This window comes from Acomys minous (assembly GCF_964271855.1).
Source record: "Acomys minous genome assembly, chromosome: 14".
Lineage (NCBI taxonomy): Eukaryota > Metazoa > Chordata > Mammalia > Rodentia > Muridae > Acomys > Acomys minous.
The window spans coordinates 31,699,202-31,718,705 of record NC_140496.1 but is presented as its reverse complement, the minus strand read 5'-3'; the positions used below and the strand labels follow the sequence as shown (position 1 = coordinate 31,718,705).

The 19,504-nt window shown below is 51.0% G+C and overlaps 1 protein-coding gene across 1 annotated transcript; it reads left to right on the top strand.

The window, feature by feature from the left end:
- The first annotated feature begins 496 nt into the window (after positions 1-496).
- Positions 497-11,751, top strand: CX3CL1 (C-X3-C motif chemokine ligand 1). The gene is made up of 3 exons (XM_084756319.1): positions 497-678; positions 6,965-7,085; positions 8,916-11,751. Exons 1-3 carry the CDS (start codon positions 609-611, stop codon positions 9,907-9,909), a joined length of 1,185 nt encoding a protein of 394 aa, XP_084612445.1. The 5' UTR covers positions 497-608; the 3' UTR covers positions 9,910-11,751.
- Positions 11,752-19,504: the final 7,753 nt, after the last annotated feature.

Here is a 19,504-nt window from a genome sequence, read left to right as displayed (position 1 = left end):
GTGTTGAACCCAGCAAATGTATTGGTTGAAATGTAGCCCGGCGTAGTGGTGCACGCCTTTAATGCCAGATCGCTGTGAGTTCGAGGCCAGCCTGGTCTACAAAGCGACTCCAGGACAGCCAATGATACACAGACAAACCCTGTCTCGAAAAATCTAAAAAAAGAAAGAAAACTGTATCTGGAGGTTTTAAGGAGTGAAGGCTTGGGTTCTGCATTACATGAGTGAAAGACTCCGTCTGCCCCCAGATCAAGGAAGGGCCTGGCAGCTCCAGCCTGGAGGGGCCCAGCGCTCTGCATGTCCCTGGCTCAGTATTGGCTTAGATAAGACCTAGGCTTTCCGGGGAAGGTGGCCCTGCTGCCCCCAAGTTCCCGCCGCTCTCCTCCCGCAGAGGAGCGCAGCGCTGGTCTGCAGCACGACTGGTGCCTTGGCAACCTGGGAGGAATCCAGCTGCAGCTACAGGCTCTTCCTCTCCCCTCCCACGGCCTCCTACTGCGGGCGCTGGGGGCGGAGACAGCCCCATTATAAAAAGCAACCGAGGCTAGCGGCCGAGGCACTTGAGCTGCGACACGGCCCAGGCTTCTGGCCCGCTGAATTCCTGCACTCCAGCCATGGCTCCCTCGCTGCTCGCGTGGCTGCTGCGCCTGGCCGTGTTCTTCTATCTGTGCACCCTGCTGACGGGTGAGTGGGTTCCTGACCCTGCCTGAGAAAGAAGGGAGAGGTGTGTTGGGGTGCAGACTACATCTCCCTGGAGGAAATAGGACCTTGCTGGTCCCAGCTATCCAAGTGGCTACTGGGGCTGGGGGCGGGTGGGGGTGGGGGATAGCTTGGAGGGTCTGTGGAAGGCACAAGGTGTGTGGAGAGGAGAGTGAGGGCTGGGAGACACCTGAGCAGGCTCCTGGCGAACGGACAAGAGCTGATTCTTCCTACTGAGGTTAACTATAACCTGTCTGAGCCCTGGACAGGGGCCAAGGAAGTCAGGACTTTCCTCCGTCCTGTTGTTCAAGGCCCCCTGGAGTAGTTAAGGTCAAGGTCACTGCAGCTCATGGATAGGGCTTGTCTCTGTACTGGGATGTATCTTGTCCCTCTGCCAGTGTCTTCCCCCATCATCCTGGCCACCTCCAAACCCAAGCTTAGAAAATACTTCATCTCCACGGGCTTGCTGTCTGGAATCCACAAGGTGTAGACATTCCTAGGAACATGGGGAAGATGGAGACCCAGAGATAGATCATCCATATGAGGATGCCCAGCCAGCACACAGGGCAGGAGAGACTTAGTGGAGGAAAGAGCAGCAGGCTTGCCCACCCCTCTCTGTTGGCCATCTCACCTCTGCTAACCTCTAGAGCCCGGTCTTCAGGGAGGGCCCAGGCTATTTGGCAGGTCGACCCTCAGAGAAGGTGGCACTTTGTTTAGGGCACACAGTGAAACGGGGAGAATAAGAGCCAACCCCCAGCTTCCACGGGTATCTCCATGAAACTAAATCACCATGCCACAGGGAGCTGGTGAGTGAGTGGGGGGGGGGGTGGGGGGGATAAAATTGTGCCTAGCTTTCTGCTGTCGGAGCCCTGGCCCTCAGGCCTGAGATATCTGGGGACAATGAGCATTGAGAAGTGGAAATCAAATGAAGGTAGCTTTGCCATCACCTCACTGTGTGTCCCTGAGCTGGGGGTTTGACTTCTCTGGTCTCAATTACTTTACCTGTCAATGTTGCTGCCATTGTCCAGAAGGCTCCAGGGTCTAGGCATGCATTTTGGAAGGTGTATGTTTGTGTTGGTTGGTTGTGTGTGTGTGTGTGTGTGTGTGTGTGTGTGTGTGTGTGTGTGTGGCTTTTACTAAGCTTGAAGGAAAACCCTAGGTGAGGCTGGAAAGGAGACCCTGAATGTTTAAGGTCTGAGGACCCTAGTCATGGTTGCTGGCTTTACTAGGAGAAGGAGGGCATGATGTAGCCCTGGAAAGCCTGTTTCCTCTCCCCCTGAATGAGGTATTTAGCTAGGTCCACCCTGGAGCTCCCTAGCAGGCGGGTCTCAGGCTTTAGGGCTGCCCGCCACAGGATTGTGCGTGGCTGGTGCTGGCTGGTGCAGGGCATCTGCGTCAGTCCCCAAATGTGGGTCTGCAGGGCTGTGTCAGGCGATCCGCTCGCTCGGTGCTTTATGTAACCTGCAAGTGCAAGTTAGAGCAGGGAAGACTGCTGCACAGCGCTGACGCATTCACTCCCACTCAAGTCTCAGCAAGAAAGAGAAGGGGGGGGAAAGAGATCTGCTTTCAGCTGTTCCAGCCTGCTTCCCCCCATCCTCAGTGGGGGCGGAGGGGGGCAGGGGCGGACAGCTTCGGTGTCAGATAGGGGGCCCTGTGGATTTAATTAGAAGCTCCCCCACTTCTCTGTTGGGGCTTTATATGTCACGAAGCGCTTTAGCATGCATCTTGCCCGTTCATTTGGCACATGCAGCATGACACCTGCTGTGTGGCAAGCTCGTTTCTTGGGTGCTCGAGTCACAACAGTGAATGAAGGGGCCAAGCAAAGAGCCCAGCTCTCGGGGTGCTGAACTTTGACTGCAGTACCCAAAAATAAACCAGTAAGCCATTTGGTCTATTAGAAGGAAAACAAAACAAAAACAAAAACATAAGAATGAGAAGGGGAGGACTTAACCTGTGTTGTTTGCTCGGCTTTTGTTTTGTTTCGTTGTCTTTCCATGTAGCCCAGGCTGGCCTCAAACTCATGGTCCTCCTGTCTCAGCATCCTGGGAGACGGCTATAGGAAGCGAGCTGCTCCATGCACATCATGTTGACATTCTCTATGGGAAAAAGGTTAGGGAATGGATGAGCTCTCTCTAGGGTGATTGGTCTCCCAGGTGATATTTGGCAATTTCCAGAGACATTTACTATTATTATCATCATCATTATTATTATTACAAATGTCCCAATATTTTCAGCTTCTGGTGGAGAGTGACCAGCCTCCACAACAGAGAATGAGGAGGTTCAAAATGTGAACAGTGTGGCCACTGAGAAAAGCGGCCTCGAGGGCAGAATGCCCCAGCCATTAAGAACATTAGGACATTAAGAACACTAGGCACTCCATACTGTCATGTCCATCTTAAAGGTGAGAGAAAAAAGGGAACTAGATGACTGAAGGCTCAAGCTCTCTCTGTTATTATACCCTGGACCCGGGGTGTCTTGGCAGTCCTTAAGGGGCAACCTGAAGCATACTTCTCCCGGGAAGCCTCCTCTGATTACTCCTCACATTTGAAAGTCATCTCACATTCCTATAAATCTTAGTATGTTTGTGAATGGCCAGAGTGTGAGGCCTTACCAGGATTACGCAACTGGACCGTCTAGGAAGGAAACCAGCTCTGCCACGAATAGACTGTGTTCTGGGCAAGCGGCTGAACCCTTTGATCTTCAGCTTCGGCATCCATCTGTGAGAAGATGATAGCAACATGTCCTGTGCAGGGATTGGGTGCTAATAAGAGCAGATGTGTGTGCGCTGAGCACAGGGTCTGAAACACACAGTCGGCGGTGGCGCTCAGTGCCTCGTCTACATCCTTTGTGTCTTACCCGGCTGTAGATCTGGGATCGTTCTGAAGGCAGAAGCAGCACCCCCCCACCATTTACAACACCCCACCCCCACCCCCAGGTCTCAGAGACACACAGCTCAGGGCCTGGCAAGAGGGAGGAGCCAGCACTTGTTTGCCTCAGTAAACAGTTATCATTAGCCCTGTGCAGGAGGGCGCACTCAGGGTTAAAGACAAGAGGGCTTTGTATATAGACTCAGAAGTAATTCAAGCCAGCGCTGGCTTGATTCAGAAGATGGGTGGATGACTGGTGAGTGGATTGGTGACAGGCAGTGGGTGAAAAGAAATTGATGGGTGGGTGAGACTTTGAAAGAGTGACAGATGGACAGGTGGGTGAGTAGGGTGGGTAGACAGACGGGTGAGAATGAGGAGGAATAAGAGGTAAGAAGGTAAGTAGGAGGGTAGGAAGATGGGTGGGTAGACGGATGGGCGCATGGATGGATGGGTAAGTAAATGGGTGTATAAGTGGATGGGTGGGCAGATATATTTAAAGTAGGGAACAAGTAGATTGAAATATTACTTTGTTTTTATGAATATTTTCATTTACTGGGTACCCACGTTGTGGTCAGTGCTAAGATACATGGTGGCCCCTAGCCAGGCACAAAGCATCTCTAATCCCGCTGACTCATTTGGCAGACAGTCAGTGGTTTGCTGCACAGAAGCGCTGACCCCCTTTCTAGAAGTGAGAGCTTTGTCCTGAAGAAGGAGGGAAAGCCTCTCCCAGTTAGAGACATAGCTGTCCTGGTAGAACCCATTCTGATCCCACCCAAGGACTTTGTGACTCATCTCACAACTCTGCGGGTGGCAGTGGGCTTCTCTATCCGAGTTGGGGGAGTCATCCCTGACACATAGCCTCCTTTTCCTCCTCCTATCTCAGGTCATCCCCAGGGCTTCTCCAGGAAGATATCTGCCAGACCCATGCAGGAGTGGTGACCACCAGGCTACTGTCACTAGGGACTGGGGGAGGGGAGAAAAAGCTAAGTTATTCTTAGGTCTACTGGGGATGGAGGACGGTGACAAGTCTGTACTGTTATTTTGGGGGAGGTTGTGTGTGTGTGTGTGTGTGTGTGTGTGTGTGTGTGTGTGTGTGTGTCTGGCAGGGGCTGCAGAGATCAACTCCAGTGTTGTTCCTTAGGAACTCTCCACCTTGTTGTTGGTTTTCGGTTTTGTTTGTTTGTTTCTTTGTTTGTTTTTCCTTTTCGGACAGGGTTTCTCTGTGTAGCCCTGGCTGTCCTGGACTCCCTTTGTAGACCAAGTTAACCTTGAACTCATGGAGATCTACCTGCCTCTGCCTCCCTGAGTTCTGAGATTAAAGGCATATGCTACCATGCCCGGCTTTACTTTGTTTTTGAGACAGTTTCTTCCCTGGCGTCTGGAGCTCATTGGTTGGTCTCTACTGGCAGGCCAGTAAGCCCCAAGGATACACCTAACTCTGCTTCTCCAGTGCTGGGGTTAGAAGCACACACCACCATGCCTAGTTTTCTACGTGGGTTCTGGGGAATCAAACCCATGACCTCAAGCTTGTGTGGCAAACACTTTAGCTGCTGAACCATCTCCCCAGCCCTGAGCTGTGACTTTCATATCCTGGTTCTTGAGGGGAGAGAAGACAGTACTGTAACTCATGAATGAGTTCAGGACCCACTGATGCTGGCCTTTTGATGACCCAGCTCAAACAGTAGCCCAAGCTAGGGTGGTAGGGGTGGTCCATGGCCAGGGGGTGATGTGGTGAGAAGTTGGTTAGAAAGTCTGGGTGTGTGCTTGCTTTTGGCTAGGTCTTTTTTAGGGGTTGTGCTGAGGACAACCAGCCTCAAGCATGCCAGGCAAGCACTGTATCCCTAAGCTCCGCCTCTAGAGTCCTGTGTCCATTCTTGGCAAGATGGAGTGTGTGTTTGCACATACACACATGTGTAAGTACTTGTGCACCCACAATGTGTTTTAGTGGAAGCTGGGGAACACCTAGGCTACCAGTCCCAAAGGCTGAGTCAGATCAGCTTGTTCAACATAGCCGTTACCAAAATCTGGAACCCGAGCTCTTCATTTTTCTCTCCATTTTCCATGAGAAAATGGACAGACAGCAGGATACTCTGCTAGAGATTTAGGACAGAGGCTCTCAACCTGTGGGTCCCCACACCTTGGAGGTTGAATGACTCTTTCATAGGGATGGCCTGTGACCATCTGCATATGAGACATTTACATTATAGTTCATAACAGCAGCAAAAAACCAGCTATGAAGTAGCAATGGAAATAATTTTACGGTTGGGGGTCACCACGACATGAGGAAATGTATTAAGGGTTAACCCCCTGCATTAGGAAGGTTGAGAACCACTGGTTCAGAAGAAGGGGACTGACAGAAACAGAATGTAAAGAATGCCCAATGTAGCTGGGTGTGGTGGCGCATGTCTTTAAACCCAGCACTTGGGAGGCAGAGGCAGGCGGATCACTGTGAGTTCGAGGCCAGCCTGGTCTACAAATTGAGTCCAGGACAGCCAGGGCTACACAGAGAAACCCTGGCTTGGAAAACAAAAGAAATGAAACAAAACGACAACAACAACAACAAAAGAATGTCAAATGTTTCTATCAGATATCCAGTCACGGAAACCCTTGGCCAGGGGCTTCTGCTGCGCACTTCTCCCCATGCCCTTGACCCCCAATCTCACCTCACCTTCTCTCATCCTAAACTCATTCTGCAGAACACAGGGGCACATGCGCAGCAGCTCCCCGCTTCCCAGGCAGGTGAACTCCCCTCTGCAACACAGGCCCTTACCTGTTCCATGTACCTGATGACAGGAGTGCGGAAGGGGAATGCATGACTGAGTGCATGACTTATGTCAAAGACAGAGATGGGCAGGGCAGGCAAGGCCATGGGCCAGGGCGATGGGGATAGACCTGGAGGGCAGGGCCGATCATTCCATCCCATTGAGGCCAAGTGACCATGGGCAGATCTGTGTCTCCCTTAGATCCCTCTCCCCTGCTGTGACTTCGTTTTAAAAATTAAAACAGTTTTTTGGCCAAGGCATCGTGGTCCACACCTTTCATGCCATCACTTGGGAGGCAGAGGCAAGGGGATCTTGATGAGTTCAAGGGTCAGCCTGGTCTGCATAATGAGTTCCAGGACAACCAAAATTACATAGAGAGACCCTGTCTTGAAGAACAACAAAGACAAAATTAAATGCTTCCTAAGTGCCAGGCAAAAGGAGATTTATTTTTTAAAAGGTTTATTTATACCAGCCAGAAACAACTCCAGAGGCCGAGACTCTTGCTGTCTGGCAGGTTATCAAGGGATGAGTCAGATGTGGGTCAAGGGCCCCGGCTTGGGAGTATAGCTGGGAGAAGGTGAAATGGGGGCGGGACAGCAGATGCCCAGGGGTCCTACTGACTGGGGGCCTCTGTGGACTCAGGTCAGCACCTCGGTGTGTCGAAATGCGATATTGACTGCCAGAAGATGACCTCACCAATCCCAGTGGCTTTGCTCATCCACTATCAGCCGAACCGGGAGTCCTGCAGCAAGCGCGCCATCATGTAGGTATCACCCGTGGCCTCTGAAGGCCCTGTGACATCCCAGCCCTCTCCTGCCTGCTTCACCCTGGGCTTCCTGCCAAAGGCCTTGGCAAGTGCCCCCTTTGTTCCAGGCCCACACGCTACCTCACTGACCTTAAGATCAGTGGCAAACAACACGGGTGGGGAAATGGCTTCCTGGATGGCCTGCCGTGGTCCAGGGCAGCACTTAGGATGGTCCTGTTCACACAGCCCTCAGCCCACTAGAGCCCTTGGGGTGGTTGAGCCAGGTGGTCTGTCAGAGAAGGACTCAGACTCCATCAGGTCGGCCAAGGGCCCTGGTCACTTCATACCTGTACACCTTGGTTTCCTTACCTGGGAGATGGGTAGCAGGAGGGTGAGTGGAGAAGGAGGAGGAGGAGGAGGAGGAATTAAAATGGTTGGCCAAACACTTGAAAGATACAAGGATGGCCATCTCCAAGTGACAGAAGAGTAGAGCCCTCAGTGCCTCCAGGAAAGAAACGGGTCCAGTCAATCATTTTCTGCCTGGCCAGTTTGGTCTCTTGTTCCTTCAGAGGCACACGGTGAGTATTGCCCATTTTCTTGGTCCTGGGCCCCAGGACTGATGGTAGCAGGGCCCCCTGAGCAACCTCAGCCATGCAGGAAATGACCAGTGTCCTTTTAAACTCAGGTCTTGCTAGCGGAAGTCCAGTGCATCCTGTCCCTTAGACAGCTCCCTCAAGGAGTGAGGTTCTAATTCCTGCCTGCCTGCTCTGCTACCCCAGCAAGGATTGCTCCTTCTTGATAGCCCGCAAATACTTGCTTCTGTCTTCTAAGGGAAGAGGGGAACATGGCACACTTGGACTTCCCGGAATACCCCAGTTGGGCATGCTTCTGTATCTGTCAACCTCATCTCCCCACCTGTTAAGTGGGGTTAGCAATGCGGCTGCGGTGCAGACTGTATGTGAGCTGTTGGAGCAAAGCAGCCACGCCTCATGGGAAGCTCTAGAAATAGGTCACACTCAAGATCCCAGTGAGGATACTGTGTGGCTGGGGCTCTGAAAAGCTGCTTTACCTTTAGCCTATGGACAAACCCTAGGGGAGGAAGCTGGGGTCCAGGGAGCAGCCATCAGCCTTGAGGCAGAGATCTTAAACACAGATCTTCCAAGATCGAGGAAACCCACCTTGTCACATACCTGAGGTCAGAGAACACCTGCGGCATGCCCAGGAGACCACAGTCCAAGCCCCTTACCTTGATGTTAGTGATGGAGTTATTATGGTGGTGATTTTTAAATTATTATTATTATTATTATTTATTATTATTATTATTATTATTTTGGTTTTTTGAGACAGGGTTTCTCTGTGCAGCCTTGGCTATCCTGAACTCACTTTGTAGACCAGGCTGGCCTCGAACTCACGGGGATCCACCTGCCTCTGCCTCCCGAGTGCTGGGATTAAAGGCATTTGCCACCATGCCCGGCGATTTTTTTTTTTTAATTTTACAACACATGCTCTGATTTGGGTGCTTTCTCTAGACAGCTGACCCTTTATTTTGCTTAACAGTGTCACAGAAGCAGGGTCCCCATTTGCCTGGGATTTTCCTAGTTTTGAAAGCGGAAGTGCCTCAGGCTGAGAATGCCTGGTGTTGCCGTTCATCTGAGGTGATGGGTTCCCCTCCAGACCCCAGGCATTCGTGTCTCAGCTAAGGGCTAGGAGACATAGGGCATGGAGTGGCCCAAAGCCTCATGCTAGCTTGCCAGGACAGCTTGCCTGCAAGCTGTGGGCAGTGCCCCATACCACACCAGCCTGGCTGTCTAGAATCTTGGCATCACTAGCCCTCTGTCTTCCTTATAGCCTAGAGACAAGACTGCACAAACGCTTCTGTGCTGACCCAAAGGAGAAATGGGTCCAAGACGCCATGAAACACCTAGACCAAAAGATGGCTGCCCAGACTCAAAATGGTGGCAAGTTTGAAAAGTGGGTCAACAATGTGACACCTGGGATCACCCCGGCAACCAGGAGACTGTCCCCATCTGCACTGGCAGAGCCTGAAGCCACAGTGGAAGGCCTTACTTTGGAGCTAACCACTATTTCCCAGGAGGCCCGGAGGCCCATGGGGACTTCCCAAGAGCCACCAACAGCAGTGACTGGATCATCTCCCTCAACCCCCAAGGCTCAGGATGCGGGGTTCACCGCCACACCTCGGAGCACGGAAATGGTGGAGATGGATGTCATCTCTACCACCGTTTGGCAGAGTTCTGCTGCCCAACAATCTGGATCCAGCCTCTGGGCTGAGGAAAAGGCTACTGAGCCCCCCTCTACTCCAGCCCCATCTACCCAGGTGCCCACCACTTCACAGTCAACCCCGGAGGAGAATGTTGGGTCCGAAAGCCAGCCCCCACGGGTCCAGGGACAGGACCCCAGTCCAGAGAAGTCTCTAGGGTCTGAGGAGACAAATCTAGCTCACACTGATGCTTTCCAGGACAGGAGGCCTGGTAACGCAGTCCATCCCTCAGTGGTCCCCATCTCCTCTGAAGGAACCCCCAGGCCAGAGCTGGTGGCCTCAGGCACTCAGGCTCCCAAAGTAGAGGAGCCTATTCATGCCACTGTAGATCCCCAGAAACTGAGTGTACTCATCACTCCTGTCCCTGATTCCCAGGCAGCCACTCGGAGGCAGGCAGTGGGGCTGCTGGCCTTCCTCGGCCTGCTCTTCTGTCTGGGGGTGGCCATGTTTGCCTACCAGAGCCTCCAGGGCTGTCCCCGCAAGATGGCAGGGGAGATGGTAGAAGGCCTCCGCTATGTCCCCCGTAGCTGTGGCAGTAACTCCTATGTCCTGGTGCCAGTGTGAGCTGCCTGCTTGCCTGCGTCCGTAGTTTGATTCAGACAGCTGTCTGGGGACCCCCATCCTCATACCCACCTTCACCCACACTGGGGAAATGGGAATGGGGTGGCTGGATCCTCCAGGGGCCATGTGCTCCAAGCCCTGAGTTGTGGCCCTGGAGGCCACCCTTGACCGTTACTCATTTATCAGAGACAGAGCAGGTGGCCTTCCAGCTCCCCTCTAATTGAGAGACTCCTCTGCTGCTGGCTGGTTAGAGGGGCCCTTGACATCCCAACCCCGGTGAACAATTATTTATTGAATTCCCAGCCCGTTTCCTGTGAGCACCGTGGTCCACCCATCTCACAAGCAGCAGGCCAGGCCTATCTGCCTGTCCCTTTTACCTCTTGTCTCCTGGGTTTGCTGCAGTCGCCAGCCCTTTCTCCTCCCTGGCCAGCTGCGGTGCTATCTCTCCTCTCTCTCTCTCTCTCTCTCTCTCTCTCTCTCTCTCTCTCTCTCTCTCTCTCTCTCTCTCTCTGCCCACTGTACAGAGCACACCACCGTCACCATCAACACCGTGTTGTGTCTTTTCTTGCATGAGGTTAACGCTGTGTTTCCTGGAGCTCTCTGAGAAGGGAGGTGAGCTTGTGTGAGAGGTTTTGATGCATTCCTCCCCAGGCTCTGCCGTGCCATGGAGGCATGCTGAGACTGAAGGAAGGGTCTAGTCCACACTCAGCTATCTGCACAACAAAGTGCCCCACCAGTAAAAGAAAAAGAAGTGTGGCCCAGAGATGGCAATCACCCATGGCCCTGATATCATCACCTTCTCTGAGATCCTTGTCCCCATCCCTGGATGCAGCCCCCAGCCCTTATCAACACGAATAGCCACTGCCATTCCACTGAACTGACCTTTGTACCCTGTGACTCTGAGGGCTGGCAAGGGGTGAGTTGAGAGTGCATATCCTACCCTTAAGGTCCCCCAAATGGAGGCTCAGTTGAGGACTTGCAGGAACAGAAGCCAACTCAGAAGGCCCTTCTGTGTCCTCACTAGGTACCCCTTCCCCCACGCACCAAGATTACAGCCACAGGTCTGCCCTGCCTGAAGAACAAGCCACAGAAGGAAGAGGATGACAAGGCCCTGGGAGGCAGAGGATGCTGGGTAAGCCTCTGGAGTGGCCACATACCCGATTTCAGTTTAGGGGCTTGCACATGTGTGTGCACAGCCCATGTCATTCCGAGGCCGGGTCCTTTTCCCAGGTCTCACCTTTGCACCACTGCAGGCAGGGCCAGAGTTCCGGCAACATTCTCCTGTGATGTTTTCTGGAAGGGACTCCGCCCTGAGCACAAAGTGACTGATAAAACAAGGAACAAGCAGCTGGGCAGCAAGCCAGCTGGAGCTGGGCCTGCAGACCTCAACCCTCAGGGCCCTCGGTGGCAGCTCTCCCCATCCAGTTCCCAACCCTCCCAGGGGCAGGCTTCATAGAAGCCTCCTTGACAGGTGGAAGCTCAGAGCAGGTAGCTCCGTCCCAGAGTGAGGAAGCCAGCCCCTTGGTGCCCCACCCCCACCCCACCCCACCCCACCCCATCCCCCAGGAAGCTTGTAGTAGGTTCCAGGGTACTCAGTCCAGGTCTGAGGAGCGCCATTCTGAATGCACTATGTCCCTGCTCCTTCAGTGGGGAGCCTTCAAGGGTTGGGATACCCTTGTTGGACTTTGTTGATTTCCCCCCCAGCAGGATGTGGACCAAGACAATCTGGGGAGGACGTTGGAAGAAGTTGGTTGATCCCTTTGCTTTTTCAAGCATCATTATTAGCAATGTCTGTGCCATTTTGTATTTTACTAATAAAATTTAAAAGTCTTGTGAGTCAAATAAGAGTGCTTTTCTCTAGGTCAGGGGAGGAGGAATGGAACAGGCGAGGGGGCAAGTTCTGAGACCCTCCCTTTAGCTCATTTGCATCAGGGGCAGGGTGTTTTGTTTTTGTTTGTTTGTTTTTGTTGTTTTGTTTTTCGTTTTTCAAGACAGAGTTTCTCTATGTTGTCTTGGCCACCCTGGACTCGCTTTGTAGACCAGGCTGGCCTCGAACTCACAGCAATCTGCCTGCCTCTGCCTCCCAAGAGCTGGAACTAAAGGCGTGCACCACCATGACTTTTTGTTTTGGTTTTTTGTTTTTTATTTGTTTTGTTTTGTTTTGTTTTATTTTTCGAGACAGGGTTTCTCTGTGTAGCCTTGGTTGTCCGCTGTCCTGCTTTGTAGATGGGGGGCTCGGGGGAGGCAGGCAGGGGTTTTCACTGCAGACGGGAAAGAGGCGGACAGGGCCCCAGCCTGGCTCAGTGCTGCCTTGCTGTGTAATGCTGGGCCAATGCCTTCACCTCCTTGAACCTCTCTGCATGTGAGTGGGACAGGTCTCTTAATCTGGCAAGATTCAGGATCCCTGTGGGCATCTGAGGAACTGCCACCCTGATGTTGCTGTCACGTATGCTGTCACCTACCTATGGTGTGTCCACATTTTCCTTGACAGTGTCTCTATTCATTTCTGGCTCATATAAAGATGAGATGCTAGCTGTTCTCAAGAACCCAGACAACTCACAGATAGGATCCAAGTGTGAGCTGATCAGTGGCCCTTTAGCTTTTCAGTGTACATCGTTAGAGCTGCTAGGTGCAGCTGTGCAGGCTGAGAACAGCACCAGGTGTCACCAGTCAAGTCCAGCCTGTGGTATACAGTTTTTCATAAATTCTAAGACGGGCATATCAGTGGCTTAGCATACTTTAATTAGCAGGGCCCTTCCTTCCCCTGCGCCGTGTCTCCCCCCTCCCCCCCCCCCAGCCCTTTTTGGAGTATTGCTAAAACCCTGGGCCTCAAGCCCTGTGCTCCTGACCTGCACCCTTGGCTCTTTTTGATGTTTTGTTTCGAGACATTGTCTGAGTTGCTCAGACTGGCTTTGAACTCATTCTGTAGCCCAGGCAGATTTTATAATCCTCCTGTTTCAACCTCTTGAGTAGCTAGTAGTAGGTTTTCTCCACTGATGAAATAAGCCAATTCAAGCTGAATTAAAAAGAAGAAGAAGAAGAAGAAAAAAAAAAAGAGCAGGTTTATTTGGGAGCTGCTCTCAGACGGGTTTACTGGTCTCAGAGGAGATTAGGGAAATCCATGAACACAGGGAGTGGAGGGGGGAGGCAGTGTGGGGGGGGTGGTGCAGAAAGAGTGCACACACAGGGGGAGAGAAATACAGAGCCCCTGGGGAAAGGAAGCCCGTAACCTAGGCTGGAAAGTTCAGGGTAGAGGGCTGCGTATGTCAGCCATGCCCTGTAACAGGTGGGGACTGAGGGATGTTGGGAGAACCTGGAGGCACCTCAGCTGCTTGTCCCCAGTCTGAAACCTATCAGCTAGGATTACACATTCTGTCGCTATTAAATATCAGGGCATCTTCCTATCAATAACTCCTTAGATTCAGTGTCTATGTTGTAGTTTTAAAATTGGTGGCAGCATGGGGCTGCAGAGATAGCACTCGCCGCTTTTGTAGAAGACACAGGTTTGGTTACCAGCATCTGCATCAAGCAATTCACAGGGTATCTGATGCTCTCTCTCCTGGCCTCCACACGCAGCTAGCACACACATGCAGACACCCACGCATACACATAAAATAAAATTTAAAAAAAAGTAAACCTTTGAAAATAAAATTAGAGACAGCACTTAAAAATCACAAAGCCGGCCGCATATACTCATTTTCCGATATTCTCTCAGTGACTCAGAAAGATCAGACCCCATAGGCCCGTGTTCCCTCAAGGTTGGGAGCTTGTGCACCAGCGGCTGTCCTTTGCACTTCAACCATCTACCACCCTCTCTGCGCTCCATCAGTTAACCATTTGCTGTCCTCCTCCTCTTGGTTTTCCTATGGTAAGGATGGTTTCCTTGCCCCACCCCTATCAAAAAACACATCAAGGAAAGGCAGACTATGATTTCACTCCCCTCACTTCTGGGTGCCCCCCCCCACTTCCCGCTCCCTTGTTTCTTGTCCATTTACATCAGGAGCTGGGATCTGCAGCTGCTGAAGGATAGGGGGCCTGCCTCCCCATGTCCTCACAAGCCCACAGTCAGATCTCCCTCTGTGATGGCGGCTCTTCAAGACCTGCATCCTCCTGAACCAGTTACCACATACAAGAAGGAACCCACAACTTGTTGTCCCAGGCTCTCCTCACCCCACAGGACATGGCGACAGGGGGCTAGCATTGCTAGAGGTGCGAGTAACATTTTAGGCAGGTTCAGGAAGAGGAAGGGAGTGGGGAAACCTGGATCCCGGTTCAGGCCTCCCCAGGGACCTTGCAGTGCTGGGACCTGTCATTTCTCTTTCAGTTTGTAAGCTAGATTTAGCTAAAGCTATTCCTACCACTGATGCCAAGTTTGAAAGGGCAGTAGTTCTGAAGCTCCATGCAATCACGTTGATAATAGTCACTCTTTCTTTATGGTTTCCTCGTGCCGGGCTACACGCCAAATTCTTCCAGCAGTGTGCTTTAGCATGAAAGTAAAGTTTGCCAAGGTTATGTGAACTCGGGCTCGGGGCACAGCTCAGTGGTAGAGCGCCTGGCCCATTCCCAGGGCGAGATCTGAAGATGTGCGACTCCTCGCTCCAGCCCACAATGCTGCAGAGCTGGCATGCGACCAAGCCTTTCTCCAGACTTCAAATCTTAAGAAATGTGTTGAGCTGGCCGTGGTGGTACATGCCTTTAGTTCCAGCACTCGGGAGGCAGAGGCAGGCGGATCGCTTTGAGTTCGAGGTCAGCCTGGTCTACAAACTGAGTCTAGGACAGCCTAGGCTACATAGAGAAACTCTGTCTCAAAAAACCAAAAAACAAAAAAAAAAAAACCAAAAAAACAAAAAAAAAAAAAAAAGAAAGAAAGAAAAAAAATAAAAGAAGAAAGAAAGAAAAAATGTGTCATTAAGCTTTGGGGTTTTTAGTTTTGTTTGTTGAGGCCAGCTCTCCCCTGTGTGACCCAGGCTGTCTCCCCTGACCTCTTCTTACTTACTACACTACAGAGTCCAGCAGGCCTATTGAAACCTTGATAGTCTGCCCCCCTATCTCACCCTTCCAAGTGCCAGGTTGTGGGCCACCATGCCCAGCTTGGCACTGTTTCTGAAATCATGAGCCATGGATTCTTTTTGTTTTGTTTTGTTTTGTTTTTGATTTTGATTTGCTTTTCGAGACAGGGTTTCTCTGTGTAGCCTTGGCTGTCCTGGAATCCCTTGGTAGACCAGGCTGGCCTCGAACTCACAGAGTTCTGCCTCTTGCCTACCAAGTGCTGGGATCAAAGGTGTGTGCCACCATGCCCAGCAATGAGCCATAGAGATTCTTAAATGTGTGGACTCCTGAGCACCCTCAGACCTCCTGCACTCAGCCCTAAGGACTGTAGGCCTTGGGACTTGTGCCATTGAGATACAGCCCCTCTTTCTCTCCCTTTGCCTCCACCTGCTGCCTGGCTAGAGTTTTGGGGCCCACTGCACAGGCACACCCCTCTCCCCAGGTCATCAGGGACCCTAGGCAGTAGCCAGTCTCACCCTCCTACCTTAGGTCCTTTGCTCTTAGATTCCCTCCTATCTCTGTTCCACTGTGCATTCCCCAGAAGGGCGAGGCCAGACAGAAAAACACACAAATGAATGGCTGGGAATTTCCAGCTTTGAGCTGAATAGTAGATGCTTTGGAGTCTGTGTGTGTGTGTGTGTGTGTGTGTGTGTGTGTGTGTGTGTGTGTGTGTGTTGTATGTAGTATATATGTTCAAGCATGGTATGTGAGTGCATACAGCTGCTTTGAGGGGTTTGGGAGAAGAACTCAGGGACCTCAAGGGCCCATGCACATGCACATGTGTTCAGTAAATAGTGACTCAACTTCAAGGACTTGAAACAAAACCTAGTTCCAAAACAAAACCTAGTTCTAGGCTGGCTTGTTTGAACCAGCAGCCAAGTCCAGATGCCAGGACCTCGCCGAGGGACCTCTGTAATCTCAATGCATTGCAGCCAGTGTCTCTACAGCCAGGAGAATTCCAGAGCAGATGCACTTCCTTAACCTCCAGGGGACCCTGCTGCCCCTAGGGGGCAGAACAGAACTGTTCAAGAATAAATGCCTTGTCTCTAGCAATACAGGGACATAATATAGCATCGAGGCTTGCTGGCTGTGTGTCTTTGGCCCAGTTACTTAACTTCCCTGGACCTTTTTTCCTCCTATATGAAACAGGAATAATAATATCTCATCTTGGGGCTAAAGACACCATGAGATAACCCTCAGCAAATAGTTAGGACAAGGGATATGCCCAGTGGGTTCCTAGTAAGTAAACAGAACCCATGAGATCCAAATTTCCAAATGGTTTGAAACTCCCCACCCCCTCCCCACTGCCATTTTTGAGACTTGATCTTGGGGGCTGAAGAAAAGGTTCAGTGATTAAAAGCACTTGCCTCTGCCAGGTGTTGTGATGCACACCTTTAATCCCAGCACTTGGGAGGCAGAGGCAGGTGGATTGCAGTGAGTTTGAGGCCAGCCTGGTCTACAAAGTGAGACTAGGACAGCAAAGGCTACACAGAGAAACCCTGTCTTGAAAAAAAAAAAAGTACTTTCCTCTCTTCCAGAAGACCTGAGTTCAGCTCTCCGCACCCACAGCCGGCAGCCCAGAGCTGCTTGTAACAATTGTTCTCTGGGATCTGATGCCCTCTTCCGGCTTCCAAAGGCAGCATATCAAGTTCACATGCTCACACAGAAATACACATAATGCACATAAATAAGCAATAAAAAAAACTCTTCAAAAAAGAGAAAAGAGAGGGCCTCACATAGGGTGGACTACCTTTGAGCTTGCCACGTTGCCAAGGGCGACCATGATTGCATAATCTTCCTGCCTCTTCCTCCCAAGTGCTGAGATTGCCACCATTCCTAATGGGGGGTGGGGTGGGGCGTAGGGTGCTGCCCAGGGTGACCTCAAATGCTTGGGCACAAGATCCATTCAGTCTCAGCCTCCCAAGGGTCTGAAATACAAGATTCTATTATTGGGTATCCAAACAAGGGTATAGAATGACAGGGTGACCATAAATAAATATAGTCTTCCTGGTCTTCAGGGAAGTAAAGAGATCCCATGCTGTCTAAGTCGGATGTTGCTTGTGTTTGCTCACACCTGTAGTCCCATTACTAGAGAGTCAGAGGCAATGGCTGAGAGCTCAAGGCCAGCCAGACCTAAAGTGAGACCTGTCTCAAAAAAGGGAGGAAAAGGAGGAAGAACAGAGGAGGCAGAGGGAGGAGAGAAGAAGGGAGAAAAAAAAGAAATATTATGATATTATTAAACAGATAAGACCAGGTGTGGTAGTGCACCCCTGTAATCCCAGCACTCAGGAGGCCGAGGCAGGAGGATCTCTGTGAATTCAAGGCCACCCTGGTCTACAAAGCGAGTCCAGCACAGCCAAGAGTACACAGAGAAAGCCTGTCTTGGGGATGGGGAGAGTGAGTAGCTAAAAAATAATCTGTAATTTGGGGCTGGAGAAATGGCTCAGTGATTAAGAGCACTGGCTGCTCTCCCGGAGGACCCAGGTTCAGTTCCCAGCACCCACATGACAGTTCATCACCATCTCTGACACCAGTCCCAGATTCCTGGAGAATATGATGCCATCTTCTGGCCTCCTCAAGTATTGTAGGGATAAATACGCATCCATACACATAAAACAAAAATACATAAACTCTGAAAAAGATATAATCTGTAATTTGCACTATTTCCCCCTAAACTAATACTTACTGTTCAAGTTGATAAGAACTTTCTCCTCTCTCTTGTTTTGAACTTGGTAAAATAAAGATTATTGAATCATAACTAATTCAAAACAGACTATCAAGATGCTTGGAGAGAAAGGGAAGGGTTTTTTTTTTTGTTTTGTTTTGTTTTTTGTTTTTGTTTTTTTGCTGTTTTTTTTTTTTTTTTAAGTTTTCAAGTCCTTGGAGACTGGGGTTGTTATTGATGTTCCTGGCTTGCTGCCTTTGAGGCATAGGGCCCTGCACTCCTCCTGGGCTGTTGTTTGCTGAGTCAGCGGCTGTGGTGAGTGAGAGGGGAAGCAGTGTGTGAATTTGGCAGAGTTTGCAGTAGCTGACCACATACATGATCAGAGCAGGGAGCAAGTGGAGTCTTTTTGTTGTTGTTGTTTTGGTTTGGTTTGGTTTGGTTTTTCAAGACAGGGTTTCTTTGTGTATCCTTCACTATCCTGGACTCGCTCTGTAGACCAGGCTGGCCTCGAACTCACAGTGATTCACCTGCCTCTGCCTCCCAAGTGCTGGGATTAAAAGCATGCACCACCACCACCCACCTACAAGTAGAGTCTTAAGTGAATGAGTGCTGTTGACATGGCCGAGTCAAGGACCAGTGCCTCAGCCCCATGGGAGTGGGCAAGGCTGTCCCCAGGTGAGGCTCAAACCGATGGCAAAGCCTTCCTTGGGTCCAAGTACAAGTGTTGACAGTGTGTGGGAAATGTCCACCGAAGCGTCCTCTCCCACAACACCCATGATTATGACCTAAGGATTGCTCCCCTGCTCCTCCTGAGATTAGATAAGCCTGCCTCCTTGTTCAGCTGTATGCAATAACCCTGCCTCTTCGTTTATCTGTGTGTGACAACCCCGCCTCCCTGTTCAGCTGTGTAGCCACTAAAGCGTACTGAGTTTCTGGGGTGCTGGGGCTTCTCCATGTCATGTGTCTGTCATTTCTTCATTGCCTCTAGTTAGGAATCTGGGACTGGCACCATGCAGAGAGAGAGGCACAGTACCACTGGCCCGACTTCTCCAACATTCCATGAAGCACATGGGTCCCCGAGCACAAGGGACATGGAGCTTCCAGCTGTGGAAAAAGACCAACTGAGCAGCCCAGACACGCAGGGTTAGAACAAATAAACTTCGTGGTTGTAGTCTGGGAGGGCTGGAAGGCTCTTATGATTCAGCAAAACCAGCCCATCCGGTTAGCTCTGACACCATCAAGAAAAAAACAGGCTCTTCTTGGAGGATGGCTAGGCACGATGCCACTCAAAAGCTGGCACTCTTCAGATTTGGACACAGGTCTTGTATCAAAGGCACCGCAGACTAGCCTTGAATTCCTGATCTTTCTATCTCCAGGGTTCCAAGTGCCAGGATGATGGGCACCATACCCAGCTGAACACTGTTTCTTAATAATATTCTGTCCACATGCTGGCTCTTTTCCTCATTACCCACCCTCTACGAAGAAGGCATGGGCATCTACATGGGCCTTCGGCTGCCTTTAACTCTCATCAAATGGGTTCTAATCAGTGACACAAGACACGGGAGTAAACAGAGAGAATGCTAGCAGCATTGGGCACAGACTCTATCAAGTGCCCTGGCCAATCTAATGCTTTTCAAGTATATTCCCTAAGTCTAGAGGTGAAAACCTGGGCTCTCTGTGGGCCTGAGGGCAGGACTCAGGAGAGAGGGTGCATGGCCACAGTTCTGAGTACTAATGAAGGCACTTTCTGTATCAGTGTCCCACGGAGATTCCCAGTGGTTAGTTGAGCCCCAGCCTTGTTCACCTGCTGTGGTTCCTACATCCTTTCTGCCTACTGCGATGGCTATTATTGAATGTCAACCTGTCTACACATGAGATTAAAAA